This window comes from Schistocerca serialis, chromosome 3 (assembly GCF_023864345.2).
Source record: "Schistocerca serialis cubense isolate TAMUIC-IGC-003099 chromosome 3, iqSchSeri2.2, whole genome shotgun sequence".
In the NCBI taxonomy this organism is placed as follows: domain Eukaryota; kingdom Metazoa; phylum Arthropoda; class Insecta; order Orthoptera; family Acrididae; genus Schistocerca; species Schistocerca serialis.
The window spans coordinates 885,768,538-885,788,060 of NC_064640.1; the positions used below are offsets into that span (position 1 = coordinate 885,768,538).

At 43.6% G+C, this 19,523-nt stretch overlaps 1 protein-coding gene across 1 annotated transcript in view; it reads right to left on the reverse strand.

The window, feature by feature from the left end:
* Positions 1-19,523, reverse strand: part of LOC126471119 (uncharacterized) — a 115,190-nt gene that overhangs the window by 31,065 nt on the left and 64,602 nt on the right. The window contains exon 2 of the mRNA XM_050099201.1: positions 9,378-9,663. Within this exon, the coding sequence (XP_049955158.1) occupies positions 9,378-9,663 (286 nt within the window). The remainder of the gene's footprint in view (positions 1-9,377; positions 9,664-19,523) is intronic.

Genomic DNA, 19,523 nt, shown 5'->3' on the forward strand with positions numbered 1-19,523 from the left:
CTTCGTGGTGTAGCAATTTTAATGGCCAGTAGTGTAGTACCACAGGTCACATAGAAACTCTTGAAACCTTGCACCTGATTATCTTCGCCGTTTCTAAGGCACTGCTTCGGAGGAGTCGGGCCATAGCAATGTATCTTCTGTGGAATTCTTCTGTGACAGTGGATTTCTCCTTTTGCGGCCAGTATCTTCGCTTGAATGATTTCCCATTCGTCTCAGCTCCGCTTATGTACTTTCCTTACCTCATCACGTGCCCGTAACGCTACCAGGCGGCATTATATCTCGCTGTGGGGAGTGGCCATAATGCTCTGGCTCATCAGTACAGATGTGAAATTACCGTAAGCTGCTGTAGACCATAGTAAGTCCGCGTAGCACTACAGTGGTTCTCATAGTAGTTTTGTTTCATTGAAATCGCAACCGCATAACCTGTGAGTTAGGTTCCTTGCTCACCTGATTTTGATTGCCTTGTTTGCGTAAGCGATCAGTGTCTTGCTAGGTTCCCCTAGATGTCGATAGCGATGAACCATTTACAAACTGACTGAGGTTATATAAAGGGCGGCGTAATTTACGGAACATTTTTGTTCTACGCAGTCATTCTTCTGTTTGTTCCCTAAAAATAAACAGTATTTATACCAAAACTGAAATTATCGGTGTTTAATTCTGATTTTATTCGAAAATTGTTGATTTGTAACGTGGAACAGAGGGGTGTTGTAGTAAACGTGAAAAAAAATGCAGAATTATTACATAGCGCTAGAAACCGCAATTACCTCAAGAAAGAACGTAAGACACAAAAAACAGCAAAACAAAAACTTATCAAACATCGTTTCACTACTTCGCCAAGATTATATAAAATATGTTTCTCTTATTCATAAACTGCTGTCGCATTAATCAGTAATAACAGGAAACTCTTGCATTTGGTCATGAGAAAGCATGTTCTAATTAGAACAAAAAACAGCATTGATTATATAGATTCTTTTATGTCTGTGCATTTAACTGTGCTTTCAGCAAAAGGAGTTGCTTCCGTTACATAGAAACGCATATGTTATGCGATCAACTAATTTTTATTACCCACAAAATGCTACTTATAATTTTGAAGGATATAAACTACTCAGTGGACTAACATTGAACGATAAGCGGTTCTAATTATGTGCAAAATAAATAAACAAACAAAAAACGAAGATAATTCGTCGGCTCCAAGTTTCTCACATATTCATTTTTTTTATTTCCCTACCAATGCTACGAATACTACGGTGATCCTACCATTTGCTTCAACATTTATATATCGTACCGAAACTGCCGGACTGTAGTTTTGGTAGAGCAAAACCCTACTCATGAGAGTAAAACACAGATACCTGTTCCTGTACCCGAGTAGGCCTAACTGCCAAGACATCAGGTTACCCTCTACGCGGGAACAGACGAAAACATTGCGTGGACAAATAACCAAATTCCTTACACACGACGTAGTTCCGTGCTTATTACCAAGCATTAGCGCAACAAGGTATTGCAAGTACCCACTCTGTTACGATAAACATGCGCAGAGCTGCAAATCAACTATTAAACGTGGGCCCGGCAGCGCGTACTACGAACCGTAATAACCTGACAGGTAACAAGGGAATAACAATGAATTATATGAAACGGAACCATAACGAAATATTGATTTTGTGTTATAGAAATCAATATATGCTGGGAAAGGCTTATATCACCAATTCTGGAAAATTCCGTGTGCCTGTCTCGGATTTACTGCTCTCTTAGTTGCTCCAGCTTGTGTGTATTTCTTTGTACGTGGGGTATACACAATCTGAACTAGAGAATCACTGAATAAGTGTACCCATTCTGTCACGAAAAATTACTTATAAAATTTAAGAAACAGATTTTCACTGAATAATCATGAAATATTCTGCAGTTGCTTGCATATGACCGTAATAACGACCCTAAAAAGCAACAAATTATATTCATTGCAGAGTTTATCGAGGAGTACAAGCAATAATTGTCTCCACGTTTTATGCGTTAATGTGATGTTCAAATCGTTTAATGTCCGATGCCGCGAGAACTATTGACGTCCATCTGCCCCATACTAACTAACAAATTAGAGTTGTCTTTTGGATACTAAATCAAATGGACCAATTTATGAAATCTGTTCGTGGGCGTAATTTTATAATAGATTTCAGTTTTCATTCCATTTTTCTTAGGACTTATCTCTTCACAACTTCTACAAGCTTTTCATTTTTTTATCATTAGCAACCATGACCTGTCGTTAGCATCACCCGTTTCATGTTCTGTTCTTTTATATCTCCTTTTTATCAAAGGATTTTTACATATATGAACTTTCGAATTCACCATCTAACACTAAATACAACTTCTAGATAATCTTGCTGTTGACGACTGCAATGCGTTTTTTCTGCTACCATAGCGAACGTGTAGATAATTTCCAAAGTTCCGGCAGCATTTCGTCCTCTAAAGGTGGTGTTTCGTTGATATATTTAGACCAAAATCCAAGGCCAAGTGTCGACTGGAGCTATGAGAAATCCCGACTGCAGTGTAAAACTATTTATTCGCTTCACAACAAAGATATCAATGGCTTGCAAAGTATGTAGTGGTGTATTATGCGTACAAGTGATTCAGGGAACTTTCAGGCAACCTCAATGAACTCGACCTTACCAGGAAAACCAGTTACGTTCGTCTTTGTCTTAGTACGAAACTGATTTATTATCTCTGTGTTAATTCTTTTTGTTCCTTCGTACGTCTCTACACTGAACATAAACACATATCATTAAAGCATTCTACTAATGTTTTTAGAGGAGTTAATCATAGTTTGCAGTTTGAAGTTACAGAAGGAGAACAATACGATCGTAACGCTTCCGAGATAGCAATCTACAGTCGCGGGGACTGTGACCACGCCAGCAAACGACTGCGTGCCGGGGAAGTAGAACAGCATTGCGACACCAGAGTTGCACCAGGTGAGTGGACTTGCCGTTGCAACACGCCACAGATTGATCTCTCGAAGCCACCTAACTTGTTTTCGTGCGTCCCCAAACGCTTTCGAAGCTGGACGTTGCGCTTGTTGAGAACGTGCTGCCGCCGAGACTGAAGAAGTTGCTGGCCGTCACTTTTTTATGAGTTGTGAGGTTTTGCTGTCCCGTTCTGAAAGCGTCTCTTCGTCGATGTCGGTGCGGGACAGATTTATGTCGCCTGATCTGGGCAGCCAACTGATTGCCCCACCGATTCTATTTTCGGTCTTCGACGTACATTGTTTAAGGTCTAGGACGATGAAACGCTGGTAAAAAGTTTGGCAATAAAGGGAGAACAATGTATTTTTCTCACTTAGGGTAAGTAGAAAGCGAGCTCATCTCTATTAGATATTGCATTTGACATAACGAAGGAAGATAGCACCTCATAGCAGAAATCTACAACAGGAAGAAAGGATCACGTCTTGTCAACGTTTAGTTATTAGAGCAGCTCAATACTGGACAAATACGGGGAAGAAAATAGGCCGAGGCGTTTCCAAAGCAACCATTCGGCATACACTTACAGTGATTAAGGAAACTATCGAAGTTAAAATGTGGATGTTCGGCCGGCAGTTTGGATCCCACGACTGATAATTGGAGTCCAGTACCTTAATCACAGTGCAAAGGCTGCAAACTGCGCTTTTACCCGGCTTCCCTCTTTATCAAGGTCACACAAATAATTTGACCGTCTTTAGTATATGCCATTCTGTAATACCGTAACGTGTTACATATCCATCTCTTTTTTAAATTTATTCGTCCCGTCGGTAAGCAATCAGCAACGAAATCTATTAACAATTCAATAAAATCTCTTAATTGAGAGGCTAACATAAAAAACGCTTTACTGCATATAAGCGCTGTACGTCGTATTTAAAAAATATACACAATAATTTTTAACAGGCCACACTCACGTTCACTCAGAGGAGGGTTTTATATCTTACACGAAAATGAAAAGAAATTAATGGTGTTAATCTGCTTTCCATGATCAATTTGATACACAACAAATCAATGAAATATTGACATAAAATGGCATGTCCAAGGTAGCCAGAACAGCGTTACATATCGATTGAGTCTGTCGACTGAAGGTTCCGGAGGGCATTGCATAGAATCACCGCAGGACAGCCTTGCTACATTACTATATCTCGCTCTTCCTTCTCCTCGTCTTCTTCTTCATATGAACTGGAATACGAGAAACCCCACATGTTCAAAAAAAAACATTTCAGGACATATAAAAAACACTGAACTTCTTAAAATTACCTCATTCTTCTTATTTTTCGTTAAACGGATGTAGAGAAAAGAATGCCAATGCACTGCAGACAATTGTGATACGTTTTCTCGACGTTGAATAAAATTTTTCAGTCGATAATATTTTGCAGTAAATAAGCATAAATCATTACTCAACTCGTACTTTATTGCTAATATGGACAAAAATCAACCAAATTATGCCTATTTTCCATTGTCATTGGAATTATACTCCACTCACGGTTCTTTGACACATGTTGGCCAGTTGTATATGTCAGCATAAAATTTCTGGATGATTTCTTCTTTTGGTAGAAATGGTAGAAATCGCCTTAGGTCACGCATTTTCTTGTCATATATAGGCACACATCGATAATTCTCTCTGTTTAAAACAGTGCTGACAACATAAAATTTTGAGGAAGTCCGTATCTTTTGTACATGTGGGGGTTCCTCTTCGCTTTAGCTGATACAAAGGCTGCATAATGACATAGAAAATGTCAGAACATATGGAGTTTCTCTATATCACGATGGACTTATATGTTTAAAGTAAAAAATCATAGATACTCAATTTTCTAAAACAATGGGCATGTGGTATTCCTCAATATTCACATTCATATATTGATCTTCTTTTTCATCTTCTCCTTCTTCTCCACTGATTAAGCGTTAAGCCTGTTTTGTTTTCTGCTTATCTTCCTAAATCTGTTCCATCTGCGAATTATAAACTAATGTTAACTACTAAAGTCATGTATTAGCTCCAGGAATTGAGCCATTTATTTATTTTTCATTTAGCTTGTTCTACTTATCGCTCTTTTTGCACTTGTCCATCTCTCATTCAGTCGTACCTTCTTCGCATCGCTCCTATAACGAAGTACTGGAAGACCATTTTTATGGAAGTTTTATTGTCTTGTGGATGTCATCCCACATGCTTCCAAAAATAAACAGTGTTACAACTATATTTATTACTCTTTGTCCAGTCTGATAGCCCGAATACATACTTCTTCCAAGATTATATTTGCCACCACGATTTTGCTTCGGCCTGGAGCTTTACAACAGAAAGCCGTCATTGTAGCCTTAGCTTTAGAGATCTCAGCCTGGTTTTCTGTACATAAATAACCCAAATGGTGAAGTGCATGTTGTAAGTCTACTTTTTTTGCTGTATTAAAATATCTGTCTACAGTAATATACAATTTCAAATACTTTAGTTTGATGTTTTGATACTCTTGCATATATTGCTTTTAATTCTATATATTATTTATATAGCTATTGAAATAAATGATAATAAATACTCCGATCTTACGCTTTTATTTATTAAATTTACATCAATCTTTGATTTATCTACTGTTATTACATTCTTCGATGGCTATTGTAGACATATCATGGCATTGTTTATGTTAGTGTCGAAAATAATTTCTGTTTATATTACCAAATGCTTTTGGAAAGACTATAAAAGCTATTTGTATACTGCAAGTTGTATTTTCATCTTTTCTCTATTTCTTAATGTGGAATACATTAATTGATTACAGTCGATTTAGCCTTTCTAAATTCATTATATTCTTCATAAACGAGAATTTTTGCCGTTATTTAAAACCTGCTGCTTCTTATTGTTGCATGTAACTTATATAATGATTTGAGAAGATATGACGCTGTAATTCTTACCATCTTTCTTAATTAAATGTATTGACTCTGCTGTTTTCGATGTTTTGGGTAGTATACTTGTGCACAAACAGAAATTGATAAAGTGTAACGATCTCCTCTGTAGTGTTCTGCATTCATGTTTTACCAATTCTGCCTTTATTTTCCTGTTTCCGGCCTTAGTGGCCGAGCGGTTCTGGGCCCTTCAGTTCAGAACCACGTGACTGCTAGGGTCGCAGGTTCGAATCCCGTCTCGGGCATGGATGTGTGTGGTGTCCTTAGGTTGGTTATGTTTAAGTAGTTCTAAGTTCTAGGGGACTGCTGACCTCAGATGTTAAGTCCCGTAGTGCACAGAGCCACTTGAACCATTTGAATTTTATTTTCCTGTTTAACTTCAGTCAAGGTCTTCTGACGCTTTCTATTGTTAATGTGGTGAGGTTCATTACGATCAGGGTCTGTTTTGCGATAGGTCTTCCTATTGTCTCTGCTCGCACCGTAGTTCTCTGTAGTGCTTCACCCAATAGTCGTATTCTTATTGCATCCTTCTCACTCTTTTTGATGTGTTTAACATTTCATGGGCGGAATTGTGACTACCACGGATATTATTACACTAAATGTTCCTCTTTTGTTGCTTTAAATTACGTAACTAGCATTATTTCTTCTAATTCAAATATTCCTTATCAACCAGTAGACGCCTGGGATCAATCGTGTACGTATACTTCTCTGCCTGGAGAAGGAACAATGGTAAAAAGTCTTCAGAGGGCGCAACTGTTTGATAAAATTAGAGCGAACTTCAGTTACCATCAGCAGGCCACTGTTTGTGTGATAATGGGAGCAAAATGAGATGAGAGGATAAAAGTTAAGGGAAACACAAACACCGCCATCTCAAATATGTCAGAGAAGTCTGTGATTTAACCAGGACAATAAAGCACTTTCTGACTACTAGAAGGCCATGTGGCTTTCGGTAGCAACTAAGATACGGAGTGTACATAAAGTCCGGGAACACTTTCAATTATTTATTGCTCGAGAACTAAACATTGTACATATGTCATACCTATTCCATTTCGAAGAGAAACGCAGAAAGTTTTTCTTTTTTACAAACATTCGATATGCGAACCATGAGTGACCCGGCAAACGTAAATACGGTAATCTAATTCTTGCCATACCAGTCCCAGCGTAGCATCGTTGACTGTGGCAGTCGCTTCCCTTCTTCTCTCCCGGAGCTCTGCTACATCACGTGGTAGAGGCGGTACATACACAAGATTGTTAATGTGCCCCCAAAGCGAAAGGCACACGGAGTGAGATCTGGTGATCGGGGAGCTATGAAATAACTATCCCCTTCTTTAGCACGGCACCTGCACTCGCCGTGTTTGCGACTAGTGCTCACTAGCGGCAAATTACCAAACTACGGTGTGGCGGTACACAAGGAAAAAAAAACTTTCTGGGTCTCTCTTCAAAATGACATATGTATGATATCTGTACAATGTTTGGTTCTTGTGCAATAAATAATTGAAAGTGTTCCTGGACTTTATGTACACCCTGTATATACGCTGCAAAGCTACTGGTTTGGCTCCCTTGCAGCAAGTACTCAAGTACATCTATCAAAATACACTACTGGCCATTAAAATTGCTACACCACGAAGATGACGTGCTACAGACACGAAATTTAACCGACAGGAAGACGATGCTGTGATATGCAAATGATTAGCTTTTCAGAGCATTCACACAAGGTTGTCGCCGGTGCCGACACCTCAACGTGCTGACATGAGGAAAGTTTCCAACCAATTTCTCATACACAAACAGCAGTTGACCGGCGTTGCCTGGTGAAACGTTGTGGTGATGCCTCGTGTAAGGAGGGGAAATGCGTACCATCACGTTTCCGACTTCGATAAAGGTCGGATTGTAGCGTATCGCGATTGCGGTTTATCGTATCGCGACATTGCTGCTCGCGTTGGTCGAGATCCAATGACTGTTAGCATAATATGGAATCAGTGGGTTCAGGAGGGTAGTACGGAACGCCGTGCTGGATCCCAACGGCCTCGTATCACAAGCAGTCGAGATGACAGGCATCTTATCCGCATCGCTGTATCGTATCGTGCAGCCACGTCTCGATCCCTGAGTCAACAGATGGGGACGTTTGCAAGACGACAACCATCTGCACGAACAGTTCGACGACGTTTGCAGCAGCATGGACTGTCAGGTCGGGGACCACGGCTGCGCCTCGGGCATGGATGTGTGTGATGTCCTTAGGTTAGTTAGGTTTAAGTAGTTCTAAGATCTAGGGGACTGATGACCTCAGAAGTTAAGTCCCATAGTGCTCAGAGCCATTTGAACCACTTGAACCATGGCTGCGGTCACCCTTGACGCTGCATCACAGACAGGAGCGCCTGCGATGGTGTACTCAACGACGAATCTGGGTGCACGAGTGGCAAAACGTCATTTTTTTCGGATGAATACAGGTTCTGTTTACAGCATCATGATGGTCGCATCCGTGTTTGGTGATATCGCGGTGAACGCACATTGGAAGTGTGTATTTGTCATCGCCATACTGGCGTATCACCCGGCGTGATGGTGTGGGGTGCCATTGGTTACAAGTCTCGGTCACCTCTTGTTCGCATTGACGGCACGTTGAACAGTGGACGTTACATTTCATATGTGTTACGACCCGTGGCTCTACCCTTCATTCGATCCCTGCGAAACCCTACATTTCAGCAGGATAATGCACGACCGCATGTTGCAGGTCCTGTACGGGCCTTTCAGGATACAGAAAATGTTCGACTGCTGCCCTGGCCAGCACATTCTCCAGATGTCTCACCAATTGGAAACGTCTGGTCAATGGTGGCCGAGCAACTGGCTCGTCACAATACGCCAGTCACTACTCTTGATGAACTGTGGTATCGTGTTGAAGCTGCATAGACAGCTGTACTTGTACACGCCATCCAAGCTCTGTTCGACTCAATGCCCAGGCATATCGAGGCCGTTATTACGGCCAGAGGTGGTTGTTCTGGCTACTGATTTCTCAGTATCTATGAACCCAAATTGCTTGAAAATGTAATCACATGTCAGTTCTAGTATAATATATTTGTCCAATGAATACCCGTTTATCATATGTATTTATTCTTGGTGTAGCAATTTTAATGGCCTGTAGTGTAATTGAACAGAAAGTGGTGATTGAAATGAACCCCCTAGTAAAAGTGTAAATAGCATACAGCGTTGTTGGCTGGGATATCCCCTCGGATGAGTTCAGGCTCCTGTCGGAATGAGTGCACGCAAATAGACAGTTCATCTTGAATAGCAACCAGAGGGCCGCCGTGCTTAACATCTTCATCTGACGGATAGATCTCCATCAACAGTGCACGAGCCCCCATATCGTGAATAATGGAGGATGTTGGGTGCAAGGGTTACTCTGAGGTGAAGAGGTAGGCACCGGAGAGGAACTGGTGGTGGGCCGTAACAAACTAGTGAGAAGACTGACGACCCAGAAGAAAAGAACGTAGAGGCGAGTACCTGGTGATGACGATCTGCCTGAGGCCGGGCTGCTGCTGCTGCTGGACGGCGGCGGCTGGCGGCGCCTGCTGCGGCTGCTGCTGCGGCTGGGCCACCAGCTGCTGGAGCAGCCCCAGGTACTCTGGAGGCAGCTGCTGCAGCGCCTGCTGGGGCTGCGCCTGCGGCTGCGGCTGCGGCTGCGGCTGCGGCTCCTGCGAGCGCAGCACGTACTGGCCGGGGGACGCTCCGTACAGGGCCTGCGTGGACCCCGCCTGGAGGCCGCGCACGCCTGCTGCCAGGAGGCACGCTGCAACCACACAGCACCTCGTCAGCTCCACCACTGCCGCATTACACCACCTCTTTCTCGTACTTCATCTACATCTACATTTATACTCCGCAAGCCACCCAACGGTGTGTGGCAAAGGGCACTTTACGTGCCACTGTCATTACCTCCCTTTTCTGTTCCAGTCGCGTATGGTTCGCGGGAAGAGCGACTGCCGGAAAGCATCCGTGCGCGATCGAATCTCTTTAATTTTACATTCGTGATCTCCTCGGGAGGTATAAGTAGGGGGAAGCAATATATTCGATACCTCATCCAGAAACGCACCCTCTCGAAACCTTCTAACAACCCTACCTCAACAAAGGTCAAAATTTAATAATGACTGTGGTGTTGCTCACGCTGCTAAATACTGCATTTTCGGGCAACAACAGTGATATTATGTGGCAGGTGTCATTAGAGCACAGTTAATAAAGTCATTACATGTAACAATGAATAAACTAGGCACTCATCTTTTCGTGTTTCCCACGCTGGTCTTGTTGTAAAATCATTGCTCAATCGTCGAAAATCTAGGTGGTGATGATTCCAAGCTCGGATGCAAAGAGGCCTAGGTTTTATTCTGATATATTCAAAATTTTTATAGATGTGTTTCACAAACCATTGTTGAAGATTAAACCTCTGAAAGTTAGCACAATCGTGATGTAAAAAAAAAATAATCAGCACTCCGAATTTAAGTTACACTTCTTTTTTATTGCTTTTGTTGCAATATCGCGTAACACACAAAACATCACTTAACAATACAAAACATACTTGAAAACATCTTCCTTACATTTTATAAGCTAACTACAATATGCATCTTTCCAACATGACGTCCAAGACTTTACTTTCTCAAGGTCCGACTCTCCAATTAACTAATAAACGCTTACGCACCCAAAAATCAGAGTTACAAGTACGTCAAAGATCATAGTGACAAAAGAAAGAATAATATCATTGCAATATAAACATATCGATGTATCAAAGTACCTCTACATTAATGAAATCAAATCTGAATGTTGTCTCAGAAATATGTTAAATACTCTACAAAAACACGGTAGAATATTGTTCGTATCGAGAGGTTCAGGTGAGGTACCATAATGGTTACGTAATTCAAGTACCATTACAACCTGGACAGCAAGCTACACTGCGATGCAAAGAGCGCCTCTCTTGCAGAGTCTGCAACTTGAGTTTGTTAAACATCTCCGTAACGCTAACACGCTTACCAAATAACCCTGTGACGAAACGCGCCGCTCTTCTTTGGATCTTCTCTATCTCCTCTGTCAACCCGACCTGGTACGGATCCCACACTGATGAGTAATACTCAAGTATAGGCCGAACGAGTGTTTTGTAAGACACCTCCTTTGTTGATGGACTACATTTTCTAAGGACTCTCCCAATGAATGTCAACCTGGCACCCGCCTTACCAACAATTAATTTTATATGATCATTCCAGTTCAAACCGTTCCGTTGTATACTCCCTGATATTTTACAGAAGTAACTGCTACCAGTGTTTGCTCCGCTATCATATAATCATACAATAAAGGATCCTTCTTTCTTCTATGAGTGGTGTCACCGCCAGACACCACACTTGCTAGGTGGTAGCCTTTAAATCGGCCGCGGTCCGTTAGTATATGTTGGATCCGCGTGTCGCCACTATCAGTGATTGCAGACCGAGCGCCGCCACACGGCAGGTCTAGTCTAGTGAGACTCCTTAGCACTCGCCCCAGTTGTACGGCCGAATTTCACTGTCTACATACGCTCTCATTTGCAGAGACGACAGTTTAGCATAGCCTTTAGCTACGTCATTTGCTACGACCTAGCAAGGCGCCATATTCAGTTACTGTAAGTACTGTAAATACTTCAAGGATGTATTCTGAACAGATAATATTGTGAATCATGTACCGTCATGAGCGACGTTCATCATTAATGGATTAAAGTTAAGTATCAAACTAATTACGTCCGCTTTCTGAATTCTCATTCCTTGTCATGTTCCAGACCTCACGTCAGTATAGTTCTTCCCTCCTCACGCCAGCCTGCGTGAGCTAAAACGCGTACATTTCGGCCTCCACTCCTAACACGGTGTTGGCTCTTCTGCCAACACAAAACTACGTATTCGCAATACATTACATTTGTCTATGTTAAGGGTCAGTGGCCACTCCCTGCACCGAGTGCCTATCCGCTGCAGATCTTCCTGCATTTCACTGCAATTTTCTAATGCTGCAACTTCTCTGTATACTACGGCATCATCCGTGAAAAGCCGCATGGAACTTCCGACACTATCTACTAGGTCATTTATATATATTGTGAAAAGAAATGGTCCCATAATACTCCCCTGTGGTACGCCAGAGGTTACTTTAACGTCTGTAGACGTCTCTCCATTGAGAACAACATGCTGTGTTCTGTTTGTTAAAAAGTCTTCAATCCAGCCACACAGCTGGTCTGATATTCCGTAGGCTCTTACTTTGTTTATCAGGCGACAGTGCGGATCTGTATCGAACGCCTTCCGGAAGTCACGGAAAATGGCATCTACCTGGGTGCCTGTATCTAATATATTGTGGGTCTCATGAACAAATAAAGCGAGTTGGGTCTCACACGATCGCTGTTTCCGGAATCCATGTTGATTCCTGCAGAGTAGATTCTGGGTTTCCAGAAATGACATGATACGCGAGCAAAAAACATGTTCTAAAATTCGACAACAGATCTATGTCAACGATATAGGCCTATAGTGTCTAATTCAAATTTTTAACGCGATGCGTACCTGTATCTTCCACCCAGCTGCGGGTATGCCCCGAGGCACTGTTCCCTCTTCTCTCGTTTATAGCTCTACATTGCAGACAAGACTATTCCGCCTTTTCTCGTTCACCTACTTCGGCACGTGAACGACACGGGTTTCCTAGTCGTCTACCGTATACTACAGGGATCACAACGTTGCCTCCAACCAGTTTACTTCCTGATGTAACCAGCAGCTCCTCAAGATAAGTCTTTCGTAATCTCAGTAATTATAAGACAAAAGACCACAGGTGCTGCTTCCATTACTTCTCCCTAAGCGCCGCGCGAGGTAGCCGAGCGGTTTTGGGCACCTTGTCACGGTCCACGCGGCTCCCCCGTCGGAGTTTCGAGTCCTCCCTCGGGCATGGGTGTGGTTGTTGTCCTTAGCGTAAGTTAGTTTAACTTAGATTAAGTAGTGTGTAAGGTTAAGCGTTGTAGCCTATCCCCGATGTTATTCAATCTGTTTACTGAGCAAGCAGTAAAGGAAACAAAAGAAATATTTGGAGTAAGAATTAAAATCCATGGAGAAGAAAAAAAAACTTTGAGGTTCGCCGATGACATTGTAGTTCTGTCAGAGACAGCAAAGGACCTGGAAGAGCAGTTGAATGGAATGAACAGTGTCTTGAAAGGAGGATATAAGATGAACATCAACAACAGCAAAACGAGGATAATGGAATGTAGTCGAGCTAACTCGGGTGATGCTGAGGGAATTAGATTAGGAAATGAGAAACTTAAAGCAGTAAATGAGTTTTGCTATTTGGGGAACAAAATAACTAATGATGGTCGAAGTAGAGAGGATATAAAATGTAGACTGGCAATGGCAAGGAAAGCGTTTCTGAAGAAGAGAAATTTGTTAACGTCGAGTATAGATTTAAGTGTCAGGAAATCATTTCTGAAAGTATTTGTACGGAGTGTAGCCATGCATGGAAGGGAAACATGGGCGATAAATAGTTTGGACAAGAAGAGAATAGAAGCTTTCGAAAGGTGGTGCTACAGCAGAATGCTGAAGATTAGATGGGTTGATCACAGAACTAATGAGGAGGTATTGAATAAAATTCGAGAGAGAAGAGGAGTTGGTGGCACAACTTGACTAGAAGAAGGGATCGGTTAGTAGGACATGTTCTGAGGCATCAAGGAATCACCAATTTAGTATTGGAGGGCAGCGTGGAGGGTAAAAATTGTAGAGGGTGACCAAGAGATTAATACACTAAGCAGATTCAGATGGACATAGGGTGCAGTAGGTACTGGGAGATGAAGAAGCTTGCACAGGATAGAACAATATGGAGAGCTGCATGAAACCAGTCTCTGGACTGAAGACCATAACAACAAGCTTAGGGACCGATGACCTCAGCAGTTTGGTCCCATTGAACTTACCACAAATTTCCAATTTCTCCCTAACCATCCACGACTGTCCCATCCAGTCAACTAACACACTAAAATATAATGGACTAACTCTAGACTAATACGCAAACACTTGACTAATACGCAAACTTCACCTACACGTCCAACGGACAGCCAATAAGTGACTGCATCCACTAACAGGCCAAACATAGAGAATGCATTCCTTTAACATTCTCCACACCTATACAATTCCATTATATCTTTTCCCAGTCGTACCTGTTTGCTATTCCCATCCGCTATTGAGGAAGCTAAGGCTATTTACCAGTATCTGGGGGATGAGGGCTTGTATCCAGCCGATAGGGTGGTTTTCCCATAATTCTAGTAAACTGATAGTGCTCAGGCCCCTGGGACTGGCTTTAGGGCCTGTGATCTTCCCCTGACGGCTGATATTTCCCAGCGCTACTACTGATAATCTTCTTTCTCGTTTTTTCCTAGCCTATCTTCACTTGTTGTGCTTGTTAATTATTGGATATGTCAGAATTAGTGGTAGAGGGTGGCCAGCTGCCCTCGCTGTAGCCCCCCGCCCTCCAGGACGGAATTTTTGTACTCCAACTGTCTGTATCTAATGTATGGTTATGCTATTTTAAAGTGTGTGAACGTTTTCTGAATGTTTGAAAATCGTGTAACTGAGGTGGGATGCGGGTACCAGGCCGGTATTCACAGAGTAGAATGGGGGAAACACTCTAAGAAACACATCTAGGTTGTCCAGCACACCAGGCCTCGTCGTTCATCTGCAGGTGGATTCGACCCAGGAATGGCACGCCTCCATAAATACCGGAAGCGGTGTGGCAACGCGCGTGGCTATCTGGATGGGTCAAAGAAACTTCTGAGAATGCTGGCAGAATGCTACTGCTATTATAAGGACCACGAAAAGGACAACTGATATTCCTGCATTCGGCCACTGATAGTGGTTGGTAGGAAGGCCTGGATTAAATAATTTCGTGTAGCGATTTGAAGCTCATGAAATAGAGAAATCAGCCGGCTGCGCATGTGGGTTGTAGAACTGGTTCAAAACATTTTTCAAATGGATCTGAGCACTATGGGACTTAACATCTGAGGTCATCAGTCCCCTAGACTAAGAACTACTTAAACCTAACTAACCTAACGACATCACACACATCCATGCCCGAGGCAGAATTCGAACCTGCGACCGTAGTGGTCGCGCGGTTCCAGACTGAATTGCCTATAACCGCTCGGCCACTCCGGCCGGCGTAGAACTGGTGTACCCTTTGAGGCAGTTGTAGTGGTTTCGAAGAATATTTCTGGAAGTGGGAGTAAGTGGCCCTTCGCTAACAACCAAGTTGCTTTTCAAATGAGGAGAGACTACAAGAATCGAGAATGTTTTTCCTTGTGCCGACCATTTACCCTGGGGACGCCGTACTGCAAGCAATTTCAGAAAACTTTAATATGTACAGATGCATTAGTTACGAAATTATACCTAAAGTAGACGCAAAATGGACTTGTTCACATAAAGTAGATCACAGGAAATGGAATGTACGTGATACACATAAACACTACGCAACACAATTAAAGAGTCACTTCTTTGAAACCACCGTAATTCTAACCCACTGCGACGCAGCACTTTGAAATTTGGCTCAAATGTGCCTATAATTTACTTCTGTAACATTGTCAAGAACGTCGTCCTATTGCTTATCGCGCCGCAAACTGTCATTTTCGACCCCAAAATGCGTGTAAGGCACGCTCCAGAGGAAGGGGTGGTATCGTTGACGCCCTTTGCGCCAGTTCCTGAGGCATTGTGGCGATTCTGAGCGGCGGTGTGACTGAAATATTTTCCTCGGCCACTCATAAGAACGCCGCGTGATTTCAAGGCTGGGCGTCGCGGTTCTGACCTCCGTCGCTAGGGCCTCAAAAGAAGGAGTCAGGTGTGGGTAAGAAATTACTCGACTACCTTCACATTAAACTTCCTGGCAGATTAAAACTGTGTGCCGGACGGAAACTCGAACTCAAGACCTTTGCTTTTCCTGCGAACCGCAAGAGAGCTTCTGTAAAGTATGGAAGGTAGGAGACGAAGTACTAGCAGAAGTAAAGCTGTGAGGACGGGGCGTGAGTCGTGCTTGGGTAGCTCAGATGGTAGAGCACTTGCCCGCGAAAGGCACAGGTCCTGAGTTTTAGTTTCGGTCCGGCACACAGTTTTAATCTTCCAGGAAGTTTCATATTAGCGCACACTCCGCTGCAGAGTGAAAATCTCATTCTGGAAACATCCCCCAGGCTGTGGCTAAATCATGTCTCCGCAATATCCTCTCTTTCGGGAGTGCTAGTTCTGCAAGGTTCGCAGGAGAGCTTCTGTAAAGTTTGGAAGGTAGGAGACGAGATACTGGCAGAAGTAAAGCTGTGAGGACGGGGCGTGAGTCGTGCTTGGGTAGCTCAGTTGGTAGAGCACTTGCCCGCGAATGGTAAAGGTCCTGAGTTCGAGTTTCGGTCCGGCACAAAGTTTTAATCTGCCAGATAGTTTCATAAAAGCGCAGACTTCGCTGCAGAGTGAAAATCTCATTCTACCTTCACATTGTGTGATACGTCCACGGTGGTGTTGGGCATTTCTTAGTGGCCAAATCTTGTGCCAATATGATATCAGTAACCCATGTTACTCCTCACATGAACGTCTGAGCTCTGGAATTTTTTTCGCTTGTGCCAACACCTTGTTGTTAGAAGTGTCCTAAACCCCAAGTTGACGTCTTAGGACGCCACGCTTTTGCCCCGTTACGGAGGTAGATTATAGACACCTTTGAGCCACGTTTCAAATTTCTGCGTCGCATTGAGAGACAATTACGGGGTTTCAAAGAAGTGACTCTCTAACTATGTTGTGCAGTACAGTTTCAGATGGGGTGGTTTCTCATGGCCGGACTCTGTGGCCGAACGGTTCTAGGCGCTTCAGTCCGGAACCGCGCTGCTGCTCCGGTATCAGGTTCGAATCTTGCCTCGGGCATAGATGTGTGTGATGTTCTTAGGTTAGTTAGGTTTATGTAGTTCTAAGTCCAAGGGACTGATGACCTCAGATGTTAAGTCCCGTAGTGCTTAGAGCCATTTGAACCGTTTGAAGTTTCTCATGTTCAACGTGATAACGCTCCTGTATGAGTTAAAGAGCATTACGTTTCTTAATACCGAATTACTTGAGAGAGTGTAACATTTCCTGCGAACGCAGTTAGGTCATGAAGTGGCTGGTATGTGATGCAGATCAAGTAGTCGTTCTTGAAAGAGGCTGCAGCTGCGCTACTGGCGCTCCCTGCACGTTCACTTCCATCTGACACCTCTCACTGCCAGCCGTGCAGAACCGCGACACGCGGCGCCCGACACGGCCAATTACTGGCGCAGCCTTGTCTTCGCCACGTCACAGAACGCCTGTCTCAGTCCTTGTTTTGGAGCACAGTTGATGTGTAAACACAACATCCTGCGGAAAGTCCTAATTGGTTCAAATGGCTCTGAGCACTAAGGAACTTAACAAAATGGTTAAAATGGCTCTGAGCACTATGGGACTTAACTGATGTGGTCATAAGTCCCCTAGAACTTAGAACTACTTAAACCTAACTAATCTAAGGACATCACACACATCCATGCCCGAGGCAGGATTCGAACCTGCGTTCGTAGCGGACGCTCGGTTCCAGACTGTAGCGCCTAGAACCGCTCGGCAACCCCAGCTGGCAAAGCCCTAATTAGGGGGAAAACTAGACTATGTTACTCAGAAATCTGTGAACCCGCCAGGGTAGCCGAGAACGCTAACGTGCTGCTTCCTAAGCTCGGGTAGGCGCGCCGGCCCCGGGTCGAATCCGCCCGGCGGATTAACGACGACGGCCAGTGTGCCGGCCAGCCTGGATTTGGTTTTTAGGCGGTTTTCCACATCCTACTAGGTGAATACCGGGCTGGTCACCACGTCCCGCCTCAGTTCCACAACTCGCAGACATTTGAAACACATTCACTCCATATCACGATTTACACTAGACGCAGACAGCTGGGGTACACTACTTCCATCCCGGGGTATGGGGTGGCGGCAGGAAGGGCATCCGGCCACCCCTTAAAATTAACCATGCCCATTCCATACTTAACCCTGCCGACCCAGCGCTCACTGAGGGATAAAGGCAGTAGCGAATGAAGAAGGAAGAAGAAATTTCTCAGAAGTCTGTGAAATATTTCAGAAGTTCGCTACATATGAGTCACGTAACGGACCACTAAAAAGGAAAACGCTCTCCATGTTCTTATGCACTCATAAACCATTGAACCAGAGACATTTGATTTGTTCTAGAGACAGGTGGCCATATCCTCTGATACCTAGAAGGTCACCTCACATATTTATTAACACAAATTTCATTAATTTTTAATATGTAAATTAATATCTGAATTTGCCTCTCGACCGGCCGCAGTGGCCGAACGGTTCTAGGCGCTTCAGTCCGGAACTGCGCTGATGCTACGGTCGCACGTTCGAATCCTGCCTCGGGCATGAATGTGTGTGATGTCCTTAGGTGAGTTAGGTTTAAGTAAATCTAAGTCTAGGGGACTAATGACCTCGGATGTTAAGTCCCATATTGCTTAGAGCCATTTGAACCATTTTTTGCCTCTCGGCTGAGTGTCTCTCTGATTAATTTCTTTGCTTACAAAAATGCTGTAAGACAAGAATTCTTCGTAATAGTATCGTGCCCGTAAGAATATAACGTGAGAACACTTGTGTGCTGTTTATGTGGTCGAAGTGTGACAGACAGGTAGAAAGTCTACGCGGAAGTGATGCTAATATGGCAGTCGGAGAGTGGCGACGATCACAGCGGGGCCGAAGACAAAGATAAGCCGAGGAGGCAACAGTGACTGGTGTGCGGTCTCAGTGCACAAAACTGAGAAAAAATTGTAAAAATAATTTCGAGGGTGCAAGAATTGTGCGAGATACACGTGTTTGATGATGATGATGTTTGGTTTGTGGAGCGCTCAACTGCGCGGTCATCAGCACCCGTATAAATTCCCAGTCTGGTTCAAATGGCTCTGAGCACATTGGGACTTAACTGTTGAGGTCATCAGTCCCCTAGAACTTAGAACTACTTAAACCTAACTAACCTAAGGACATCATACACATCCATGCCCGAATTAGGATTCGAACCTGCGACCGTAGCGATGGCGCGGCTCCAGACTATAGCACCTAGAACCGCTCGGCCACCCCGGCCGGCAAATTCCCAATCTGCACACAGTCCAATGCAGCTACTTACACGAATGATGATGGAATGACAAGTACAACACAGACATCCAGTCCACGAGCAGGGAGTATCCCCAACTCGGAAATCGAACCCGGGACCCTGTGAGCCAGAGGTAGCAATCCTAGCCACTAGACCACGAGCTGCAGACAGTTACACGTGTGAATAACTGGCAAAGTGCTACGTTCGAATCAGTTTTTGGCAGAGTGCGGCCACCATCTTACCACTGACAGTGTCGTCTAACAATGTCGGTCCCGTAGAGAAATGGGACAAAGGCAAAGAAGACGCAGGAATTTGACTGACAAAGACGGTTTAAATTAGTACTATCTCTGTCCATTAAGAATTGGCGCCGAGAACAAGAGTGATTAATAGTATTTCGTAACTAAGAAATGAATACAATTGTCGAATTATTATTTAATATAATCAATTCCCATTAATATCTTGTCAGAAATTTACAGTGACCTCGTCCCGACGGGAGCCGTGATCAGTCACTCCCTC